Raw genomic sequence first — 23601 nt, forward strand, 5'->3', positions numbered from 1 at the left:
GATAACAGGAGAGGAGACTACAGGAGAGGAGACTACAGGAGAGGAGATAACAGGTGTGTGAGAGGAGACTACAGGAGAGGAGATAACAGGAGAGGAGACTACAGGTGTGTGAGAGGAGACTACAGGAGAGGGTATAACAGGAGAGGAGATAACAGGAGAGATTCCTACAGGTGTGTGAGAGGAGACTACAGGAGAGGAGATAACAGGAGAGGAGACTACAGGTGTGTGAGAGGAGACTACAGGAGAGGTGATGACAGGAGAGATTCCTACAGGTGTGTGAGAGGAGACTACAGGAGAGGAGATAACAGGAGAGGAGACTACAGGTGTGTGAGAGGAGACTACAGGAGAGGTGATAACAGGAGAGGAGACTACAGGTGTGTGAGAGGAGACTACAGGAGAGGAGATAACAGGAGAGGAGACTACAGGTGTGTGAGAGGAGACGACAGGAGAGGAGATAACAGGAGAGGAGACTACAGGTGTGTGAGAGGAGATAACAGGAGAGGAGATAACAGGAGAGGAGACTACAGGAGAGGAGACTACAGGAGAGGAGATAACAGGTGTGTGAGAGGAGACTACAGGAGAGGTGATAACAGGAGAGATTCCTACAGGTGTGTGAGAGGAGACGACAGGAGAGGAGATAACAGGAGAGGAGACTACAGGTGTGTGAGAGGAGATAACAGGAGAGGAGATAACAGGAGAGGAGACTACAGGTGTGTGAGAGGAGATAACAGGAGAGGAGACTACAGGAGAGCAGATAACAGGAGAGGAGATAACAGGAGAGGAGACTACAGGAGAGGAGACGACAGGAGAGGTTATAACAGGAGAGGAGATAACAGGAGAGGAGATAACAGGAGAGGTGTTAACAGGAGAGATTCCTACAGGTGTGTGAGAGGAGACTACAGGAGAGGTGATAACAGGAGAGGAGACTACAGGTGTGTGAGAGGAGACTACAGGAGAGGAGATAACAGGAGAGGAGACTACAGGTGTGTGAGAGGAGACTACAGGAGATGAGATAACAGGAGAGGAGACTACAGGTGTGTGAGAGGAGATAACAGGAGAGGAGATAACAGGAGAGGAGACTACAGGTGTGTGAGAGGAGACTACAGGAGAGGAGATAACAGGAGAGGAGACTACAGGTGTGTGAGAGGAGATAACAGGAGAGGAGACTACAGGTGTGTGAGAGGAGACGACAGGAGAGGTGATAACAGGAGAGGAGACTACAGGTGTGTGAGAGGAGATAACAGGAGAGGAGATAACAGGAGAGGAGACTACAGGTGTGTGAGAGGAGACTACAGGAGAGGAGATAACAGGAGAGGAGACTACAGGTGTGTGAGAGGAGACTACAGGAGAGGAGATAACAGGAGAGGAGACTACATGAGAGGAGATAACAGGAGAGGAGATAACAGGAGAGGAGACTACAGGAGAGCAGACTACAGGAGAGCAGATAACAGGAGAGGAGATAACAGGAGAGGAGACTACAGGAGAGGAGACTACAGGTGTGTGAGAGGAGACGACAGGAGAGGAGATAACAGGAGAGGAGACTACAGGTGTGTGAGAGGAGATAACAGGAGAGGAGACTACAGGTGTGTGAGAGGAGACTACAGGAGAGGTGATGACAGGAGAGATTCCTACAGGTGTGTGAGAGGAGACTACAGGAGAGGAGATAACAGGAGAGGAGACTACAGGAGAGGAGACTACAGGAGAGGAGATAACAGGAGAGCAGATAACAGGAGAGGAGACTACAGGAGAGGAGACTACGGGAGAGGAGACTACAGGAGAGGTGATGACAGGAGAGATTCCTACAGGTGTGTGAGAGGAGACTACAGGAGAGGAGATAACAGGAGAGGAGACTACAGGAGAGGAGACTACAGGAGAGGAGATAACAGGAGAGCAGATAACAGGAGAGGAGACTACAGGAGAGGAGACTACGGGAGAGGAGACTACAGGAGAGGAGATAACAGGAGAGGAGACTACAGGAGAGGAGACTACAGGAGAGGAGATAACAGGAGAGCAGATAACAGGAGAGGAGATAACAGGAGAGGAGGCTACACTGTTATCATCACCCTGATGTCGGTTTCACATTCATGTATGTGACTTGTGACGTGCTTGCGTGTGTATGTGATGTGTGTGTGTGTGTGTGTCTCTCTCTGCAGGAGCAGTACCTCAGGGAGCAGGAGAAACTGAAGGGGGAGTGGGAGAGAGCGCAGAGAGAGGTGGACGAGGAAGAACGAAGACACAATGAAGAGGTAGCACACACATTAGCCTTTAGCATTATCCCTGACACACACATTAGCCTTTAGCATTAGCGCTGACACTCAGTTGTCCCTCCTAGTGTGGTTGTCCTAGTGTGGTTGTCCTAGTGTGGTTGTCCTAGTGTGGTTGTCCCACCTAGTGTGGTTGTCCTAGTGTGGTTGTCCTAGTGTGGTTGTCCTAGTGTGGTTGTCCCACCTAGTGTGGTTGTCCTAGTGTGGTTGTCCTAGTGTGGTTGTCCTAGTGTGGTTGTCCCACCTAGTGTGGTTGTCCCACCTAGTGTGGTTGTCCTAGTGTGGTTGTCCTAGTGTGGTTGTCCTAGTGTGGTTGTCCCACCTAGTGTGGTTGTCCTAGTGTGGTTGTCCCACCTAGTGTGGTTGTCCTAGTGTGGTTGTCCTAGTGTGGTTGTCCCACCTAGTGTGGTTGTCCTAGTGTGGTTGTCCTAGTGTGGTTGTCCTAGTGTGGTTGTCCCACCTAGTGTGGTTGTCCTAGTGTGGTTGTCCTAGTGTGGTTGTCCTAGTGTGGTTGTCCTAGTGTGGTTGTCCTAGTGTGGTTGTCCTAGTGTGGTTGTCCTAGTGTGGTTGTCCTAGTGTGGTTGTCCTAGTGTGGTTGTCCCACCTAGTGTGGTTGTCCCACCTAGTGTGGTTGTCCTAGTGTGGTTGTCCTAGTGTGGTTGTCCCACCTAGTGTGGTTGTCCTAGTGTGGTTGTCCTAGTGTGGTTGTCCCACCTAGTGTGGTTGTCCTAGTGTGGTTGTCCTAGTGTGGTTGCCATAGTGTGGTTGTCCCACCTAGTGTGGTTGTCCTAGTGTGGTTGTCCTAGTGTGGTTGTCATAGTGTGGTTGTCCTAGTGTGGTTGTCCTAGTGTGGTTGTCCTAGTGTGGTTGTCCTAGTGTGGTTGTCCTAGTGTGGTTGTCCTAGTGTGGCTGTCCCTCCTAGTGTGGTTGTCCTAGTGTGGTTGTCCCTCCTAGTGTGGTTGTCCTAGTGTGGTTGTCCCTCCTAGTGTGGTTGTCCTAGTGTGGTTGTCCCACCTAGTGTGGTTGTCCCTCCTAGTGTGGTTGTCCTAGTGTGGTTGTCTTAGTGTGGTTGTCCTAGTGTGGTTGTCCTAGTGTGGTTGTCCCACCTAGTGTGGTTGTCCTAGTGTGGTTGTCCTAGTGTGGTTGTCTTAGTGTGGTTGTCCTAGTGTGGTTGTCCTAGTGTGGTTGTCCCACCTAGTGTGGTTGTCCTAGTGTGGCTGTCCTAGTGTGGTTGTCCCACCTAGTGTGGTTGTCCCACCTAGTGTGGTTGTCCTAGTGTGGTTGTCCTAGTGTGGTTGTCCTAGTGTGGTTGTCCCACCTAGTGTGGTTGTCCTAGTGTGGTTGTCCTAGTGTGGTTGTCCCTCCTAGTGTGGTTGTCCTAGTGTGGTTGTCCTAGTGTGGTTGTCCTAGTGTGGTTGTCCTAGTGTGGTTGTCCTAGTGTGGTTGTCCTAGTGTGGTTGTCCCACCTAGTGTGGTTGTCCTAGTGTGGTTGTCCTAGTGTGGTTGTCGTAGTGTGGTTGTCCCTCCTAGTGTGGTTGTCCTTGTGTGGTTATCCCACCTAGTGTGGTTATCCCACCTAGTGTGGTTGTCCCACCTAGTGAGGTTGTCCTAGTGTGGTTGTCCTAGTGTGGTTGTCCTAGTGTGGTTGTCCCTCCTAGTGTGGTTGTCCTTGTGTGGTTATCCCACCTAGTGTGGTTGTCCTAGTGAGGTTGTCCTAGTGTGGTTGTCCTAGTGTGGTTGTCCTAGTGTGGTTGTCCCACCTAGTGTGGTTGTCCTAGTGTGGTTGTCCCACCTAGTGTGGTTGTCCTAGTGTGGTTGTCCTAGTGTGGTTGTCCTAGTGTGGTTGTCCTAGTGTGGTTGTCCTAGTGTGGTTGTCCTAGTGTGGTTGTCCTAGTGTGGTTGTCCTAGTGTGGTTGTCCCACCTAGTGTGGTTGTCCTAGTGTGGTTGTCCCACCTAGTGTGGTTGTCCCACCTAGTGTGGTTGTCCTAGTGTGGTTGTCCTAGTGTGGTTGTCCTAGTGTGGTTGTCCCACCTAGTGTGGTTGTCCCACCTAGTGTGGTTGTCCTAGTGTGGTTGTCCTAGTGTGGTTGTCCTAGTGTGGTTGTCCCACCTAGTGTGGTTGTCCTAGTGTGGTTGTCCTAGTGTGGTTGTCCCACCTAGTGTGGTTGTCCTAGTGTGGTTGTCCTAGTGTGGTTGTCCCACCTAGTGTGGTTGTCCTAGTGTGGTTGTCCTAGTGTGGTTGTCCTAGTGTGGTTGTCCTACCTAGTGTGGTTGTCCTAGTGTGGTTATCCTAGTGTGGTTGTCCTAGTGTGGTTGTCCTAGTGTGGTTGTCCTAGTGTGGTTGTCCTAGTGTGGTTGTCCTAGTGTGGTTGTCCTAGTGTGGTTGTCCTAGTGTGGTTGTCCCACCTAGTGTGGTTGTCCCACCTAGTGTGGTTGTCCTAGTGTGGTTGTCCTAGTGTGGTTGTCCCACCTAGTGTGGTTGTCCTAGTGTGGTTGTCCTAGTGTGGTTGTCCCACCTAGTGTGGTTGTCCTAGTGTGGTTGTCCTAGTGTGGTTGTCCTAGTGCGGTTGTCCCACCTAGTGTGGTTGTCCTAGTGTGGTTATCCTAGTGTGGTTGTCCTAGTGTGGTTGTCCTAGTGTGGTTGTCCTAGTGTGGTTGTCCTAGTGTTGTTGTCCTAGTGTGGTTGTCCTAGTGTGGTTGTCCTGGTGTGGTTGACCCACCTAGTGTGGTTGTCCTAGTGTGGTTATCCTAGTGTGGTTGTCCTAGTGCGGTTGTCCTAGTGCGGTTGTCCCACCTAGTGTGGTTGTCCTAGTGTGGTTGTCCTAGTGTTGTTGTCCTAGTGTGGTTGTCCTAGTGTGGTTGTCCTAGTGTGATGTCCTAGTGCTGTTGTCCTAGTGTGGTTGTCCTACCTAGTGTGGTTGTCCTAGTGTGGTTATCCTAGTGTGGTTGTCCTAGTGTTGTTGTCCTAGTGTGGTTGTCCTAGTGTGGTTGTCCCACCTAGTGTGGTTATCCTAGTGTGGTTGTCCTCGTGTGGTTGTCCTAGTGTGGTTGTCCTAGTGTGGTTGTCCTAGTGTGGTTGTCCCACCTAGTGTGGTTGTCCTAGTGTGGTTGTCCCACCTAGTGTGGTTGTCCTAGTTTGGTTGTCCTAGTGTGGTTGTCCTAGTGTGGTTGTCCCACCTAGTGTGGCTGTCCTAGTGTGGTTGTCCTAGTGTGGTTGTCCCACCTAGTGTGGTTGTCCTAGTGTGGTTGTCTCACCTAGTGTGGTTGTCCTACCTAGTGTGGTTGTCCTAGTGTGGTTGTCCCTCCTAGTGTGGTTGTCCAAGTGTGGTTGTCCTAGTGTGGTTGACCTAGTGTGGTTGTCCTAGTGTGGTTGTCCCACCTAGTGTGGTTGTCCAAGTGTGGTTGTCCTAGTGTGGTTGCCCCACCTAGTGTGGTTGTCCTAGTGTGGTTGTCCTAGTGTGGTTGTCCTAGTGTGGTTGTCCTAGTGTGGTTGTCCTAGTGTGGTTGTCCTAGTGTGGATGTCCTAGTGTGGTTGTCCCACCTAGTGTGGTTGTCCTAGTGTGGTTGTCCTAGTGTGGTTGTCCCACCTAGTGTGGTTGTCCTAGTGTGGTTGTCCTAGTGTGGTTGTCCCACCTAGTGTGGTTGTCCTAGTGTGGTTATCCTAGTGTGGTTGTCCCACCTTGTGTGGTTGTCCCACCTAGTGTGGTTGTCCTAGTGTGGTTGTCCTAGTGTGGTTGTCCTAGTGTGGTTGTCCTAGTGTGGTTGTCCTAGTGTGGTTGTCCTAGTGTGGTTGTCCTAGTGTGGTTGTCCTAGTGTTGTTGTCCTAGTGTGGTTGTCCCACCACCTAGTGTGGTTGTCCTAGTGTGGTTGTCCCACCTAGTGTAGTTGTCCTAGTGTGGTTGTCCTAGTGTGGTTGTCCTAGTGTGGTTGTCCTAGTGTGGTTGTCCTAGTGTGGTTGTCCCACCTAGTGTGGTTGTCCCACCTAGTGTGGTTGTCCCACCTAGTGTGGTTGTCCCACCTAGTGTGGTTGTCCCACCTAGTGTGGTTGTCCCACCTAGTGTGGTTGTCCTAGTGTGGTTGTCCCACCTAGTGTAGTTGTCCTAGTGTGGTTGTCCTAGTGTGGTTGTCCCACCTAGTGTGGTTGTCCTAGTGTGGTTGTCCTAGTGTGGTTGTCCTAGTGTGGTTGTCCTAGTGTGGTTGTCCTAGTGTGGTTGTCCTAGTGGGGTTGTCCTAGTGTGGTTGTCCTAGTGTGGTTGTCCCACCTAGTGTGGTTGTCCTAGTGTGGTTGTCCCACCTAGTGTAGTTGTCCTAGTGTGGTTGTCCTAGTGTGGTTGTCCCACCTAGTGTGGTTGTCCTAGTGTGGTTGTCCTAGTGTGGTTGTCCTAGTGTGGTTGTCCTAGTGTGGTTGTCCTAGTGTGGTTGTCCTAGTGTGGTTGTCCTAGTGTGGTTGTCCTAGTGTGGTTGTCCCATCTATCCTAGATGAATGCACTAACTGTAAAACATGTAATGAGTCCTCTATTGTTAGTAATTATCATCATGTGCATTAGTGTTGACCTTGTTCTGTGTTTCCAGGAGAAGAGGATCCTGGAGGAGACGGCAACGGCCCTTTCTCATCTACCTCCCACAGAGCTCCCTGTTCAGACAGAAGTGATCGTTCCGGCACAACAGATCTGTAAGACAGAAGCAATCTCTCATCAGAACGGCCAGGATCAGCATGCCTTATCCCAACTACAATGTATATATGGTTAGCACCAGTGTTGGGGAGTAGTGACCTACGTGTAGTTCATCTAGTAAAGCAGTGTAGCTAACTGCTGGATCTACACACTACTGTTTTACCATGTAGCGTGTAGCTAACTGCTGGATCTACACACTACTGTTTTACCATGTAGCGGTGTAGCTAACTGCTGGATCTACACACTACTGTTTTACCATGTAGCGGTGTAGCTAACTGCTGGATCTACACACTACTGTTTTACCATGTAGCGGTGTAGCTAACTGCTGGATCTACACACTACTGTTTTACCATGTAGCGGTGTAGCTAACTACTGGAACTACACACTACTGTGTTACCATGTAGCGGTGTAGCTAACTACTGGAACTACACACTACTGTTTTACCATGTAGCGGTGTAGCTAACTGCTGGATCTACACACTACTGTTTTACCATGTAGCGGTGTAGCTAACTGCTGGATCTACACACTACTGTTTTACCATGTAGCGGTGTAGCTAACTGCTGGATCTACACACTACTGTTTTACCATGTAGCGGTGTAGCTAACTACTGGAACTACACACTACTGTGTTACCATGTAGCGGTGTAGCTAACTACTGGAACTACACACTACTGTTTTACCATGTAGCGGTGTAGCTAACTGCTGGAACTACACACTACTGTTTTACCATGTAGCGGTGTAGCTAACTACTGGATCTACACACTACTGTTTTACCATGTAGCGGTGTAGCTAAATACTGGAACTACACACTACTGTTTTACCATGTAGCGGTGTAGCTAACTACTGGAACTACACACTACTGTTTTACCATGTAGCGGTGTAGCTAACTACTGGATCTACACACTACTGTTTTACCATGTAGCGGTGTAGCTAACTACTGGAACTACACACTACTGTGTTACCATGTAGCGGTGTAGCTAACTACTGGAACTACACACTACTGTTTTACCATGTAGCGGTGTAGCTAACTACTGGAACTACACACTACTGTTTACCATGTAGCGGTGTAGCTAACTACTGGAACTACACACTACTGTTTTACCATGTAGCGGTGTAGCTAACTACTGGAACTACACACTACTGTTTTACCATGTAGCGGTGTAGCTAACTACTGGAACGACACACTACTGTTTTACCATGTAGCGGTGTAGCTAACTACTGGAACTACACACTACTGTTTTACCATGTAGCGGTGTAGCTAACTACTGGAACTACACACTACTGTTTTACCATGTAGCGGTGTAGCTAACTACTGGAACTACACACTACTGTGTTACCATGTAGCGGTGTAGCTAACTACTGGAACTACACACTACTGTTTACCATGTAGCGGTGTAGCTAACTACTGGAACTACACACTACTGTTTTACCATGTAGCGGTGTAGCTAACTACTGGATCTACACACTACTGTGTTACCATGTAGCGGTGTAGCTAACTACTGGAACGACACACTACTGTTTTACCATGTAGCGGTGTAGCTAACTACTGGAACTACACACTACTGTGTTACCATGTAGCGGTGTAGCTAACTACTGGATCTACACACTACTGTGTTACCATGTAGCGGTGTAGCTAACTACTGGAACGACACACTACTGTTTTACCATGTAGCGGTGTAGCTAACTACTGGAACTACACACTACTGTGTTACCATGTAGCGGTGTAGCTAACTACTGGAACTACACACTACTGTTTTACCATGTAGCGGTGTAGCTAACTACTGGAACTACACACTACTGTGTTACCATGTAGCGGTGTAGCTAACTACTGGAACTACACACTACTGTTTACCATGTAGCGGTGTAGCTAACTACTGGAACTACACACTACTGTTTTACCATGTAGCGGTGTAGCTAACTACTGGATCTACACACTACTGTGTTACCATGTAGCGGTGTAGCTAACTACTGGATCTACACACTACTGTTTTACCATGTAGCGGTGTAGCTAACTACTGGAACTACACACTACTGTGTTACCATGTAGCGGTGTAGCTAACTACTGGAACGACACACTACTGTTTTACCATGTAGCGGTGTAGCTAACTACTGGAACTACACACTACTGTGTTACCATGTAGCGGTGTAGCTAACTACTGGAACGACACACTACTGTTTTACCATGTAGCGGTGTAGCTAACTACTGGAACTACACACTACTGTGTTACCATGTAGCGGTGTAGCTAACTACTGGAACTACACACTACTGTTTTACCATGTAGCGGTGTAGCTAACTACTGGAACTACACACTACTGTGTTACCGTGTAGCGGTGAAGTAGACAAGAATGTCCTTTCTTTTCCTCATCAGACCTTATTCTACCTTGTTGTGTTTAATAGCATATTTACACATTCTGTTAACATCTGACTACATAGTGGTCTGGTCTTCCAGTTTGAAGTCATTTCATATTTAGATATTATATTTTTTTGTAGTAGTTTGGAAGTAGTGAACTATTTTTCTCTGTAACTTTAGTTCAGTAAACTATGTTTTTCTTAAGCTTTATTGTAACTAAACTTTTACCAGTGTGAAGTAATCGGTAGCTTGGTAAACTATATTTTCAAAATATCTTCCCCAACACTGGTTAGCACACACACACACACACACACACACACACACACACACACACACACACACACACACACACACACACACACACACACACACACACACACACACACACACACACACACACACACACACACACACACACACACACACACACACACACACACACACACACACACACACAGGAAGGAAGGAAAGTCGGGGTTAGTACTATAACCATGGTAACTAGTGTTGTGTTGTGACAGATGCATCATGGGACTGTGAGTCCTCCAGGGGTCAGGAGACGTCTCTGGACCTCAACCAGCCCTGCGCCGTCAAGAGGTGTGTGATACGTAGCTCTGCTGTAATCAGTGTGTGTGTGTGTGTGTGTGTGTGTGTGTGTGGGTGGGTGGGTGGGTGGGTGGGTGTGTGTGTGTGTGTGATACGTAGCTCTGCTATAATCAGTGTGTGTGTATGTGTGTGTGTGTGTGTGTGTGTGTGTGTGTGTGTGTGTGTGTGTGTGTGTGTGTGTGTGTGTGTGTGTGTGTGTGTGTGTGTGTGTGTGTGTGTGTGTGTGTGTTGGTCACCAGGTCAGGATCGTATGACGGCCCACATCCACCTTCATCATCCCCATCATCACCTCAACCTCCCTCCCCCAGCAGGTACACACTCACGAGGGGGGATATGGGGACTAAATGAACCTAGTTACTGATCCGTCTCGCCGTGTCATCTCGTGTGGAACTGAGCGCCGAACAAACCGTGTTGAATTAACACGGACGTGCGTCGACACGTTGACACGCCTTGTTGAATGAGCAACGTCCTCTTTCTCCATGAGCGTGATGGATAACAACCTATAGACTGTGTTCCTGTCTCCATGAGCGTGATGGATAACAACCTATAGACTGTGTTCCTGTCTCCATGAGCGTGATGGATAACAACCTATAGACTGTGTTCCTGTCTCCATGAGCGTGATGGATAACAACCTATAGACTGTGTTCCTGTCTCCATGAGCGTGATGGATAACAACCTATAGACTGTGTTCCTGTCTCCATGTTCCGTGATGGATAACAACCTATAGACTGTGTTCCTGTCTCCATGAGCGTGATGGATAACAACCTATAGACTGTGTTCCTGTCTCCATGAGCGTGATGGATAACAACCTATAGACTGTGTTCCTGTCTCCATGAGCGTGATGGATAACAACCTATAGACTGTGTTCCTGTCTCCATGAGCGTGATGGATAACAACCTATAGACTGTGTTCCTGTCTCCATGAGCGTGATGGATAACAACCTATAGACTGTGTTCCTGTCTCCATGAGCGTGATGGATAACAACCTATAGACTGTGTTCCTGTCTCCATGAGCGTGATGGATAACAACCTATAGACTGTGTTCCTGTCTCCATGAGCGTGATGGATAACAACCTATAGACTGTGTTCCTGTCTCCATGAGCGTGATGGATAACAACCTATAGACTGTGTTCCTGTCTCCATGAGCGTGATGGATAACAACCTATAGACTGTGTTCCTGTCTCCATGAGCGTGATGGATAACAACCTATAGACTGTGTTCCTGTCTCCATGAGCGTGATGGATAACAACCTATAGACTGTGTTCCTGTCTCCATGAGCGTGATGGATAACAACCTATAGACTGTGTTCCTGTCTCCATGAGCGTGATGGATAACAACCTATAGACTGTGTTCCTGTCTCCATGAGCGTGATGGATAACAACCTATAGACTGTGTTCCTGTCTCCATGAGCGTGATGGATAACAACCTATAGACTGTGTTCCTGTCTCCATGAGCGTGATGGATAACAACCTATAGACTGTGTTCCTGTCTCCATGAGCGTGATGGATAACAACCTATAGACTGTGTTCCTGTCTCCATGAGCGTGATGGATAACAACCTATAGACTGTGTTCCTGTCTCCATGAGCGTGATGGATAACAACCTATAGACTGTGTTCCTGTCTCCATGAGCGTGATGGATAACAACCTATAGACTGTGTTCCTGTCTCCATGAGCGTGATGGATAACAACCTATAGACTGTGTTCCTGTCTCCATGAGCGTGATGGATAACAACCTATAGACTGTGTTCCTGTCTCCATGAGCGTGATGGATAACAACCTATAGACTGTGTTCCTGTCTCCATGAGCGTGATGGATAACAACCTATAGACTGTGTTCCTGTCTCCATGAGCGTGATGGATAACAACCTATAGACTGTGTTCCTGTCTCCATGAGCGTGATGGATAACAACCTATAGACTGTGTTCCTGTCTCCATGAGCGTGATGGATAACAACCTATAGACTGTGTTCCTGTCTCCATGAGCGTGATGGATAACAACCTATAGACTGTGTTCCTGTCTCCATGAGCGTGATGGATAACAACCTATAGACTGTGTTCCTGTCTCCATGAGCGTGATGGATAACAACCTATAGACTGTGTTCCTGTCTCCATGAGCGTGATGGATAACAACCTATAGACTGTGTTCCTGTCTCCATGAGCGTGATGGATAACAACCTATAGACTGTGTTCCTGTCTCCATGAGCGTGATGGATAACAACCTATAGACTGTGTTCCTGTCTCCATGAGCGTGATGGATAACAACCTATAGACTGTGTTCCTGTCTCCATGAGCGTGATGGATAACAACCTATAGACTGTGTTCCTGTCTCCATGAGCGTGATGGATAACAACCTATAGACTGTGTTCCTGTCTCCATGAGCGTGATGGATAACAACCTATAGACTGTGTTCCTGTCTCCATGAGCGTGATGGATAACAACCTATAGACTGTGTTCCTGTCTCCATGAGCGTGATGGATAACAACCTATAGACTGTGTTCCTGTCTCCATGAGCGTGATGGATAACAACCTATAGACTGTGTTCCTGTCTCCATGAGCGTGATGGATAACAACCTATAGACTGTGTTCCTGTCTCCATGAGCGTGATGGATAACAACCTATAGACTGTGTTCCTGTCTCCATGAGCGTGATGGATAACAACCTATAGACTGTGTTCCTGTCTCCATGAGCGTGATGGATAACAACCTATAGACTGTGTTCCTGTCTCCATGAGCGTGATGGATAACAACCTATAGACTGTGTTCCTGTCTCCATGAGCGTGATGGATAACAACCTATAGACTGTGTTCCTGTCTCCATGAGCGTGATGGATAACAACCTATAGACTGTGTTCCTGTCTCCATGAGCGTGATGGATAACAACCTATAGACTGTGTTCCTGTCTCCATGAGCGTGATGGATAACAACCTATAGACTGTGTTCCTGTCTCCATGAGCGTGATGGATAACAACCTATAGACTGTGTTCCTGTCTCCATGAGCGTGATGGATAACAACCTATAGACTGTGTTCCTGTCTCCATGAGCGTGATGGATAACAACCTATAGACTGTGTTCCTGTCTCCATGAGCGTGATGGATAACAACCTATAGACTGTGTTCCTGTCTCCATGAGCGTGATGGATAACAACCTATAGACTGTGTTCCTGTCTCCATGAGCGTGATGGATAACAACCTATAGACTGTGTTCCTGTCTCCATGAGCGTGATGGATAACAACCTATAGACTGTGTTCCTGTCTCCATGAGCGTGATGGATAACAACCTATAGACTGTGTTCCTGTCTCCATGAGCGTGATGGATAACAACCTATAGACTGTGTTCCTGTCTCCATGAGCGTGATGGATAACAACCTATAGACTGTGTTCCTGTCTCCATGAGCGTGATGGATAACAACCTATAGACTGTGTTCCTGTCTCCATGAGCGTGATGGATAACAACCTATAGACTGTGTTCCTGTCTCCATGAGCGTGATGGATAACAACCTATAGACTGTGTTCCTGTCTCCATGAGCGTGATGGATAACAACCTATAGACTGTGTTCCTGTCTCCATGAGCGTGATGGATAACAACCTATAGACTGTGTTCCTGTCTCCATGAGCGTGATGGATAACAACCTATAGACTGTGTTCCTGTCTCCATGAGCGTGATGGATAACAACCTATAGACTGTGTTCCTGTCTCCATGAGCGTGATGGATAACAACCTATAGACTGTGTTCCTGTCTCCATGAGCGTGATGGATAACAACCTATAGACTGTGTTCCTGTCTCCATGAGCGTGATGGATAACAACCTATAGACTGTGTTCCTGTCTCCATGAGCGTGATGGATAACAACCTATAGACTGTGTTCCTGTCTCCATGAGCGTGATGGATAACAACCTATAGACTGTGTTCCTGTCTCCATGAGCGTGATGGATAACAACCTATAGACTGTGTTCCTGTCTCCATGAGCGTGATGGATAACAACCTATAGACTGTGTTCCTGTCTCCATGAGCGTGATGGATAACAACCTATAGACTGTGTTCCTGTCTCCATGAGCGTGATGGATAACAACCTATAGACTGTGTTCCTGTCTCCATGAGCGTGATGGATAACAACCTATAGACTGTGTTCCTGTCTCCATGAGCGTGATGGATAACAACCTATAGACTGTGTTCCTGTCTCCATGAGCGTGATGGATAACAACCTATAGACTGTGTTCCTGTCTCCATGAGCGTGATGGATAACAACCTATAGACTGTGTTCCTGTCTCCATGAGCGTGATGGATAACAACCTATAGACTGTGTTCCTGTCTCCATGAGCGTGATGGATAACAACCTATAGACTGTGTTCCTGTCTCCATGAGCGTGATGGATAACAACCTATAGACTGTGTTCCTGTCTCCATGAGCGTGATGGATAACAACCTATAGACTGTGTTCCTGTCTCCATGAGCGTGATGGATAACAACCTATAGACTGTGTTCCTGTCTCCATGAGCGTGATGGATAACAACCTATAGACTGTGTTCCATGAGCGTGATGGATAACAACCTATAGACTGTGTTCCTGTCTCCATGAGCGTGATGGATAACAACCTATAGACTGTGTTCCTGTCTCCATGAGCGTGATGGATAACAACCTATAGACTGTGTTCCTGTCATTGTAACGTCCTCTTTCTCCATGAGCGTGATGGATAACAACCTATAGACTGTGTTCCTGTCATTGTAACGTCCTCTTTCTCCATGAGCGTGATGGATAACAACCTATAGACTGTGTTCCTGTCATTGAAAAGGTTAGGCATGAGATGTTTTGTTCTGTTTAAACAGTTGTTTATATATATATACTGTCTAACGTGGAAAGGAAGTCGTTACATTTAACAGGAAGCCGTTGTGTTTTTATCCCTGTCGTTTATTTGGGATTAACTTGTTTATCGAGAGAAAACGCCCCCCATTCTCATCGACGGGGCTGCAGTGGAGCAGGTTGAGAGATTCAAGTTCCTTGGTGTTCACATCACCAACAAACTATCATGGTCCAAGCACACCAAGACAGTCGTGAAGAGGGTACGACAACGGCTATTCCCCCTCAGGAGACTGAAAAGATTTGGCATGGGTCCTCAGATCCTCCAAAAAGTTCAACAGCTGCACCATCGAGAGCATCCTGACTGATTGCATCACCGCCTGGTATGGCAACTGCTTGGCCTCCGACCACAAGACACGACAGAGGGTAGTGTATACGGCCCAGTACATCACTGGGGCTAAGCTTTCTGCCATCCAGGACCTCTATACCAGGCGGTGTCAGAGGAAGGCCCTAAAAATGTTCAAAGACTCCAGCCACCCTAGTCATACATTTACATTTACATTTAAGTCATTTAGCAGACGCTCTTATCCAGAGCGACTTACAAATTGGAAAGTTCATACATATTCATCCTGGTCCCCCCGTGGGGAATGAACCCACAACCCTGGCGTTGCAAGCGCCATGCTCTACCAACTGAGCCACACGGGACCACATAGACTGTTCTCTCTGCTATCGCACAGCAAGCGGTACCGGAGCTCCAAGTCTAGGTCCAAGAGGCTTCTAAACAGCTTCTACCCCCAAGCCATAAAAATCCTGAATATCTAATCAAATGGCTACCCAGACTATTTGCATTGCCCCCCCCCCCTCTATTACACCACTGCTACTCTCTGTTTATTACCTACCTCACCCCCCATACTGCTTTTATTTATTTACTTTTCTGCTCTTTTGCACACCAGTACCAATATCTCTTCTTGCACATGATCATCTGATGATTTATCACTCCAGTGTTAATCTGCTAAATTGTAATTATTCGATTTATTGCCTACCTCATGCCTTTTGCACACATTGTATATAGATTCTCTTTTTTCTACCATGTTATTGACTTGTTTATTGTTTACTCCATGTGTAACTCTGTGTTGTCTGTTCACACTGCTATGCTTTATCTTGGCCAGGTCGCAGTTGCAAATGAGAACTTGTTCTCAACTAGCCTACCTGGTTAAATAAAGGTGAAATAAAAAATAAAAAAATAAAATTATCATTATCATTATTATCATTATCTGGCACCCCAATGGTGGAACAAACTCCCTCACGACGCCAGGTCAGCGGAGTCAATCACCACCTTCCGGAGACACCTGAAACCCCACCTCTTTAAGGAATACCTAGGATAGGATAAAGTAATCCTCCTAACCCCCCCCCTCCCCCTTAAAAGAGTTAGATGCACTATTGTAAAGTGGTTGTTCCACTGGATATCATAAGGTGAATGCACCAATTTGTAAGTCGCTCTGGATAAGAGCGTCTGCTAAATGACTTAAATGTAATGTAAATGTAAATCATAGTCACTTGACTTATTATTATTTATTTTTTTTACTTCAGTTTATTTTACTAAATACTTTCTTAACACTTTTTTTTCTTAAAACGGCATTGTTGGTTAAGGTCAGTCAGCATTTCACTGTGAGGTCTACACCTGTTGTATTGGGCGCATTTGACAAATAACATTTGATTTGACAAATAAACTTTGATTTGATTTGCAGCAGTTAAATGTTTTTTTTGTTTTTGTTTTTTTTGTGTGTGTGTGTGTGTGTGTGTGTGTGTGTGTGTGTGTGTGTGTGTGTGTGTGTGTGTGTGTGTATAGGTGTGTGAGTGGTAAGCGTCAGTGTTCAGGTTGTAATCAGGTGCTGGGGAAAGGAACAGCTATGAACATCGACACGCTGGGCCTGTACTTCCACCTAGCCTGCTTTAAGGTACACACACACACACACACAAATTTACACACGAACACACACACACACAAATTTACACACGAACACATACTTACACACGAACACACACACACCCACACACACACACAGTGCTCTCACATTACTCTCTCCTTCCTTCTACCTCTCTCTCTCTCCTCCCCTCTCTCTCTCTCTCTCTCACTCTCTCTCTCTCTCTCTGTCTTTCTCTCACCTCTCTCTCTTGTCTCGCTCACCTCTCTCTCTCTCTCTCTCTCTCTCTCTCTCTCTCACCTCTCTCTCTTGTCTCTCTCTCTCTCTCTCTGTCTCTCTCTGTCTCTGTCTTACCTCTCTCTCTCTCTCTCTCTCACCTCTCTCTCTTGTCTCTCTCTCTCTCTCTCTGTCTCTCTCTGTCTCTGTCTTACCTCTCTCTCTCTCTCTCTCTCTCTCTCTGTCTCTACCTCTCTCACCTCTCTCTCTCTGTGTTTGTTAGTGTGGAGTGTGTAAGGTACAGCTTGGTGACACCAGTTCAGGAACAGACGTTAGGATCCGTAACGGATTGTTGAGCTGTCACAACTGCTATGCCACATCACACGGTGAGACACACACACACACACACACACACACACACACACACACACCTAATGAATTCACTGCTGAGACAAACAAAATCTACTGACACACACACACATAACTATTATAACTGCACCACTAATGTACAGTTGTTATAACTGGTCATAAATCCTTATGTCACTTCTGATGTCATCTCTGTCACTTCCTGGTTGCAGCAGCTGGCCAGCCGACTACGCTGTGATTGGCTACAGCCTGCATCTGGAATCGTTCCCAACGTTCTGGAACGCTGTGGAATTCTCTTAACTGGACACACAAACTTCTCCCAGATGATGTCTTGGAGACTGAACTGTCTGCTGCTAACTGATGCTAACGGAGGCTAACGGAGGCTAACTGATGCTAACGGAGGCTAACTGATGCTAACTGATGCTAACGGAGGCTAACTGATGCTAACGAAGGCTAACTGATGCTAACGGAGGCTAATGGAGGTTAACGGAGGCTAACGGAGGCAAACTGATGCTAACGGAGGCTAATGGCTAACAGAGGCTAACTGCTAACTGCTAGCATTATAGCTGATCAACCAGTTTTTCCCAGACTGACTGAGCACAGAGACCTGAAGCACAACCACTGATCTACAACAGCACACTCAGACACATGCTACATGCTAGCACCAGCAGCAGTCGGCATGTAGTAGCTACCTACCTTACTGTCAAATCAGCTAAATGATAAATGCTAACGGATGCTATCTGCTAAATGCTACTGTTCACTCACCATCATAATGCCTTAATAACTCTGTTTTGTTTTGTGTTTTAAGTATTTTGCATGAACAAAGACCGTGTTAGTTGTTGTTGTTGTTAACGGTAGTTAGGTGTTACCTAGCGACAGTCCTGACTACCACATATAGTTGTTATGGTTACTGTATGCCTCCATGTTGTTGTGTGGTGATAAAAGCTTAGTCTTTATTCTAATGTTCTACTGATCGTCACGTACATCATTACGCTGCGTTCATTACTCTGAGAGCAATATGGATGCATGACAGCTTTAGTTATTATTGGATGTTATTATTACCATTTAATACCACGGATATTCTGACATTGTGTTTTAAAGCTTTGCATCATACTCTGCCTTAAGACGAGAGTGAGAGGGATAGCACACACGTCGTGTGTACGTGTGTGTGTGTTTGTGTGCATGTGTGTGTTAGTTGTTTCAGTCCAACTTGAAGCACAGTCCTATACCAGCAAATATTACTACACATTGACCCTCCCTCTCCCTCTTTCTCTCACCTGATTGGACCTTTACTCCTAAGAACAACCAATGAATGTGACAAAGTTATCTGCTGCTTCCTGTTTATGCACAGCCTCTTGTCCTGTGGCATTTTTAGGCCTATTTCTTACACCAATCAAATGCTCTGGATAGATGTGTAGAGCAGAGGAGAGGAGGGGAGGGGAGGGGAGGTTGGAGGAGAGGAGAGGAGAGGAGAGGAGAGGAGAGGAGAGGAGAGGAGAGGAGAGGAGAGGAGAGGAGAGGAGAGGAGAGGAGAGGAGAGGAGAGGACGGGAGAGGAGGGGAGAGGAGAGGAGAGGAGAGGAGGGGATGTTGGAGAGGAGAGATTAGAGAGCAGAGTAGGGGGAAGAGAGGAGAGGAGAGATTAGAGAGCAGAGTAGGGGGGAAGAGAGGAGAGGAGAGGAGAGGAGAGATTAGAGAGCAGAGTAGGGGGACGAGAGGAGAGGAGGAGAAATTAGAGAGAGGAGGGGAGAGGAGGGGAGGGGAGAGGAGGAGAGGTGGAGGGGAGAGGAGGAGAGGAGGGGAGAGATTAGAGAGCAGAGTAGGGGAGAGGAGAGGAGAGGAGAGGAGGGAGAGGAGAGGAGAGATTAGAGAGCAGATTAGAGAGCAGAGTAGGGGGGAAGAGAGGAGAGGAGAGGAGAGATTAGAGAGCAGAGTAGGGGGACGAGAGGAGAGGAGGAGAAATTAGAGAGAGGAAGGGAGAGGAGGGGAGGGGAGAGGAGGAGAGGTGGAGGGGAGAGGAGGAGAGGAGGGGAGGAGATTAGAGAGCAGAGTAGGGGAGAGGAGAGGAGAGAGGAGAGGAGAGGAGGAGAAGCTACTTTAGACTGTTCTGTCTGCTGACATTTCTAAAGTACAAACTGAAGTGATTCATCTTCATAGCTTTTATAGCAGTGTCTGTTTATCAATAAAATTACAATATTTTCAATGCGTTGTCTGATATCTCTTGGTCATCTGTGAGTATAACCGTGGGAAGTAGTTTGGGGGGTGCTGAGAAGTTTTTTCTGGTGGGGGACACAGATTTGTTTTCTCTCTACAAACGTCTGTATCGCTCCACTGAGTTGTCAGGGGATCCTTCAGCACCCCTACCTTCCTGCTCTGTTTTATTCTTGAGTCTATTGTATCATCTAAAAGTAGTTCACTGTGTAGGGAATAGGGTGCCATTTGAGATGAACCCTAGCTTCAACAGGTCTCCTAACACTGCTGCTGTTCTGCACTCATCAATCATAACGCTGTAGGTATCCATTGTAAACATCCATAGACTGAATACACAACCAAGGCTGTGATAATTGATGTGTGGGGTATTGGCACCACCTGGTGGCCATCAACAGTATTACAGCCTCAGAGAGATACAGGGTATTGGTACCACCTAGTGGTCATCAACAGTATTACAGCCTCAGAGAGATACAGGGTATTGGCACCACCTGGTGGCCATCAACAGTATTACAGCCTCCGCCTGTAACACAAGCCAAGGCAGTTGGAGAAAAAGTTGCCTTCCTGTGGATGATAATGGTAGTACTGTCAGACAGAGTTAAAAGGGTGACACAATAAGCTTTGGCAGCGGCACCACAGGGTTAGTTATACAAATCTTTGGTGGCACCGCACATGGAACCTAAAATCCAGACACTGAGTTTACAATAATGCATCTTAGAGACAGCGAGGTCTCTTTTACCTTTATCATTTAAAACAACACGGTCCTCGTCAACAGATACATGAATCCTCTCACTGTAACTAAAGACAGGAGGTTATATTGTATTTCATGGTACAATATCCGGCTAGATGTCAAACAAACAATGTTAAAACCCCTTTTTGTGTGGTCTTGGAAATTATTGAAAGAAAGAGCATTATTTGTAATCGTGGAAAGCGAAAGAGAAAACTATAAGGTGGAACCCTATATGGAACAGTGGGCAGCCGACCGGACCAATAACAGAGGAACACAGCGGTCACATGAGAGCAGAGTATGGGGCTAGCCGCTAAAACAGACACTTTTTAATGCAAATGCTGTGTTTATTTTCTTTATAAACCTTTCGCTCGTAGAGCTAACCTGTGCGACACACCATGGAATCGAAAGGGATGTCGCGCCATGCAGTAAGTCACGATACTGAACTGTCTTGTTCCGTATTGTGGTCAGACACAAACTGCTAGCATTAGCTAGCCACTCGGTTAGCTTGTAGGTTATCCTGCCATTAGCAATGAGCCGGCAGACGGCGATAGATATTCAGCTATTTATCTACCGAGCTAACGTTACCTCTGTTACTAACGTTACCTCTGTTACTAACGTTACCTCTGTTACTAACGTTACCTCTGTTACTAACGTTACCTCTGTTACTAACGTTACCTCTGTTACTATCTGAGAGGAAACCGAGTCTTCAGCTAACAGACATGTTACGGCCGTCTTTTCTCTACAGGGTGAGACTGAGACGGGGTGTTAGTTCGCTAGCCAAGGTCTTGTTGTTTCTCTCGCGTTGTGTATTGGCACCTTGTCGCCCGCTGGTGGCGCTGTTGGGTTAGCTAGAAGTCTATACACTCCAGTGGTGGAAAAAGTACCCAATTGTCATACTTGAGTAAAAGCAAAGATACTTTACACCACTGATAAACTCAAGAGTCACAACCTTTCAGAATCAGCCTTTATTCGTACATTTTACACATACTCAGAATTTGACTTGGTGGTGTGATATGGTGCTGCTACCAATAGACAACATATAGAGACAGCATTTGACTTGGTGGTGTGATATGGTGCTGCTAGCAATAGACAACATATAGAGACAGCATTTGACTTGGTGGTGTGATATGGTGCTGCTACCAATAGACAACATATAGAGACAGCATTTGACTTGGTGGTGTGATATGGTGCTGCTAGCAATAGACAACATATAGAGACAGCATTTGACTTGGTGGTGTGATATGGTGCTGCTACCAATAGACAACATATAGAGACAGCATTTGACTTGGTGGTGTGATATGGTGCTGCTAGCAATAGACAACATATAGAGACAGCATTTGACTTGGTGGTGTGATATGGTGCTGCTAGCAATAGACAACATATAGAGACAGCATTTGACTTGGTGGTGTGATATGGTGCTGCTAGCAATAGACAACATATAGAGACAGCATTTGACTTGGTGGTGTGATATGGTGCTGCTAGCAATAGACAACATATAGAGACAGCATTTGACTTGGTGGTGTGATATGGTGCTGCTAGCAATAGACAACATATAGAGACAGCATTTGACTTGGTGGTGTGATATGGTGCTGCTAGCAATAGACAACATATAGAGACAGCATTTGACTTGGTGGTGTGATATGGTGCTGCTACCAATAGACAACATATAGAGACAGCATTTGACTTGGTGGTGTGATATGGTGCTGCTAGCAATAGACAACATATAGAGACAGCATTTGACTTGGTGGTGTGATATGGTGCTGCTACCAATAGACAACATATAGAGACAGCATTTGACTTGGTGGTGTGATATGGTGCTGCTAGCAATAGACAACATATAGAGACAGCATTTGACTTGGTGGTGTGATATGGTGCTGCTAGCAATAGACAACATATAGAGACAGCATTTGACTTGGTGGTGTGATATGGTGCTGCTAGCAATAGACAACATATAGAGACAGCATTTGACTTGGTGGTGTGATATGGTGCTGCTAGCAATAGACAACATATAGAGACAGAATTTGACTTGGTGATGTGGTGTGATATGGTGCTGCTAGCAATAGACAACATATAGAGACAGAATTTGACTTGGTGGTGTGATATGGTGCTGCTAGCAATAGACAACATATAGAGACAGAATTTGACTTGGTGGTGTGATATGGTGCTGCTAGCAATAGACAACATATAGAGACAGCATTTGACTTGGTGGTGTGATATGGTGCTGCTAGCAATAGACAACATATAGAGACAGAATTTGACTTGGTGGTGTGATATGGTGCTGCTAGCAATAGACAACATATAGAGACAGCATTTGACTTGGTGGTGTGATATGGTGCTGCTACCAATAGACAACATATAGAGACAGCATTTGACTTGGTGGTGTGATATGGTGCTGCTAGCAATAGACAACATATAGAGACAGCATTTGACTTGGTGGTGTGATATGGTGCTGCTAGCAATAGACAACATATAGAGACAGCATTTGACTTGGTGGTGTGATATGGTGCTGCTAGCAATAGACAACATATAGAGACAGAATTTGACTTGGTGGTGTGATATGGTGCTGCTAGCAATAGACAACATATAGAGACAGCATTTGACTTGGTGGTGTGATATGGTGCTGCTAGCAATAGACAACATATAGAGACAGAATTTGACTTGGTGGTGTGATATGGTGCTGCTAGCAATAGACAACATATAGAGACAGAATTTGACTTGGTGGTGTGATATGGTGCTGCTAGCAATAGACAACATATAGAGACAGCATTTGACTTGGTGGTGTGATATGGTGCTGCTAGCAATAGACAACATATAGAGACAGAATTTGACTTGGTGGTGTGATATGGTGCTGCTAGCAATAGACAACATATAGAGACAGCATTTGACTTGGTGGTGTGATATGGTGCTGCTACCAATAGACAACATATAGAGACAGCATTTGACTTGGTGGTGTGATATGGTGCTGCTAGCAATAGACAACATATAGAGACAGCATTTGACTTGGTGGTGTGATATGGTGCTGCTAGCAATAGACAACATATAGAGACAGCATTTGACTTGGTGGTGTGATATGGTGCTGCTAGCAATAGACAACATATAGAGACAGCATTTGACTTGGTGGTGTGATATGGTGCTGCTAGCAATAGACAACATATAGAGACAGCATTTACACTTTATATACATTATACAAAATAGATCAAGTGAACGTAGTGAGGATATACGCCAAGCGGTACCGGAGCGCCAAGTCTAGGTCCAACAGGCTTCTGAACAGCTTCTACCCCCCCAAGCCATAAGACTCCTGAACACCTAATCAAATGGCCACCCAGACTATTTGCATTGCCCCCCCTCTTTTACACCACTCTGTTGTTACCATCTATGCATAGTCACTTTTTTATAACTTTATTTTTATTTTACTACCTACATGTATATATTACCTGATGGTTAAGGGCTGGTCAGTCAGCGTTTCTGTGACGTCTACA

At 46.4% G+C, this 23601-nt stretch overlaps 2 protein-coding genes across 9 annotated transcripts in view; both read left to right on the forward strand.

Moving 5' to 3' along the window:
- Positions 1-18154, forward strand: part of LOC139579434 (LIM and calponin homology domains-containing protein 1-like) — a 132648-nt gene extending 114494 nt beyond the window's left edge. For 4 of the 6 annotated variants that reach the window (XM_071408099.1, XM_071408101.1, XM_071408103.1 and 1 more), the window contains 7 exons: positions 2154-2246; positions 6837-6936; positions 9806-9881; positions 10130-10201; positions 16528-16636; positions 17103-17205; positions 17398-18154. In XM_071408099.1, the coding sequence (XP_071264200.1) occupies positions 2154-2246; positions 6837-6936; positions 9806-9881; positions 10130-10201; positions 16528-16636; positions 17103-17205; positions 17398-17423 (579 nt within the window). In that variant the 3' untranslated portion in view covers positions 17424-18154. The remainder of the gene's footprint in view (positions 1-2153; positions 2247-6836; positions 6937-9805; positions 9882-10129; positions 10202-16527; positions 16637-17102; positions 17206-17397) is intronic. The other 2 variants (XM_071408100.1, XM_071408102.1) reach the window with 2 other exon arrangements.
- A 2159-nt stretch (positions 18155-20313) lies between these two features.
- The window catches only part of tmem192 (transmembrane protein 192), a 39729-nt gene continuing 36441 nt past the window's right edge, over positions 20314-23601 (forward strand). Inside the window, exon 1 of one of the 3 annotated variants that reach the window (XM_071408107.1) lies at positions 20314-20417. In XM_071408107.1, the coding sequence (XP_071264208.1) occupies positions 20355-20417 (63 nt within the window). In that variant the 5' untranslated portion in view covers positions 20314-20354. Of the gene's footprint in view, positions 20548-23601 lie in introns of all 3 variants that reach the window. The other 2 variants (XM_071408105.1, XM_071408108.1) reach the window with 2 other exon arrangements.

Source organism: Salvelinus alpinus, chromosome 6 (assembly GCF_045679555.1).
Source record: "Salvelinus alpinus chromosome 6, SLU_Salpinus.1, whole genome shotgun sequence".
NCBI lineage: Eukaryota > Metazoa > Chordata > Actinopteri > Salmoniformes > Salmonidae > Salvelinus > Salvelinus alpinus.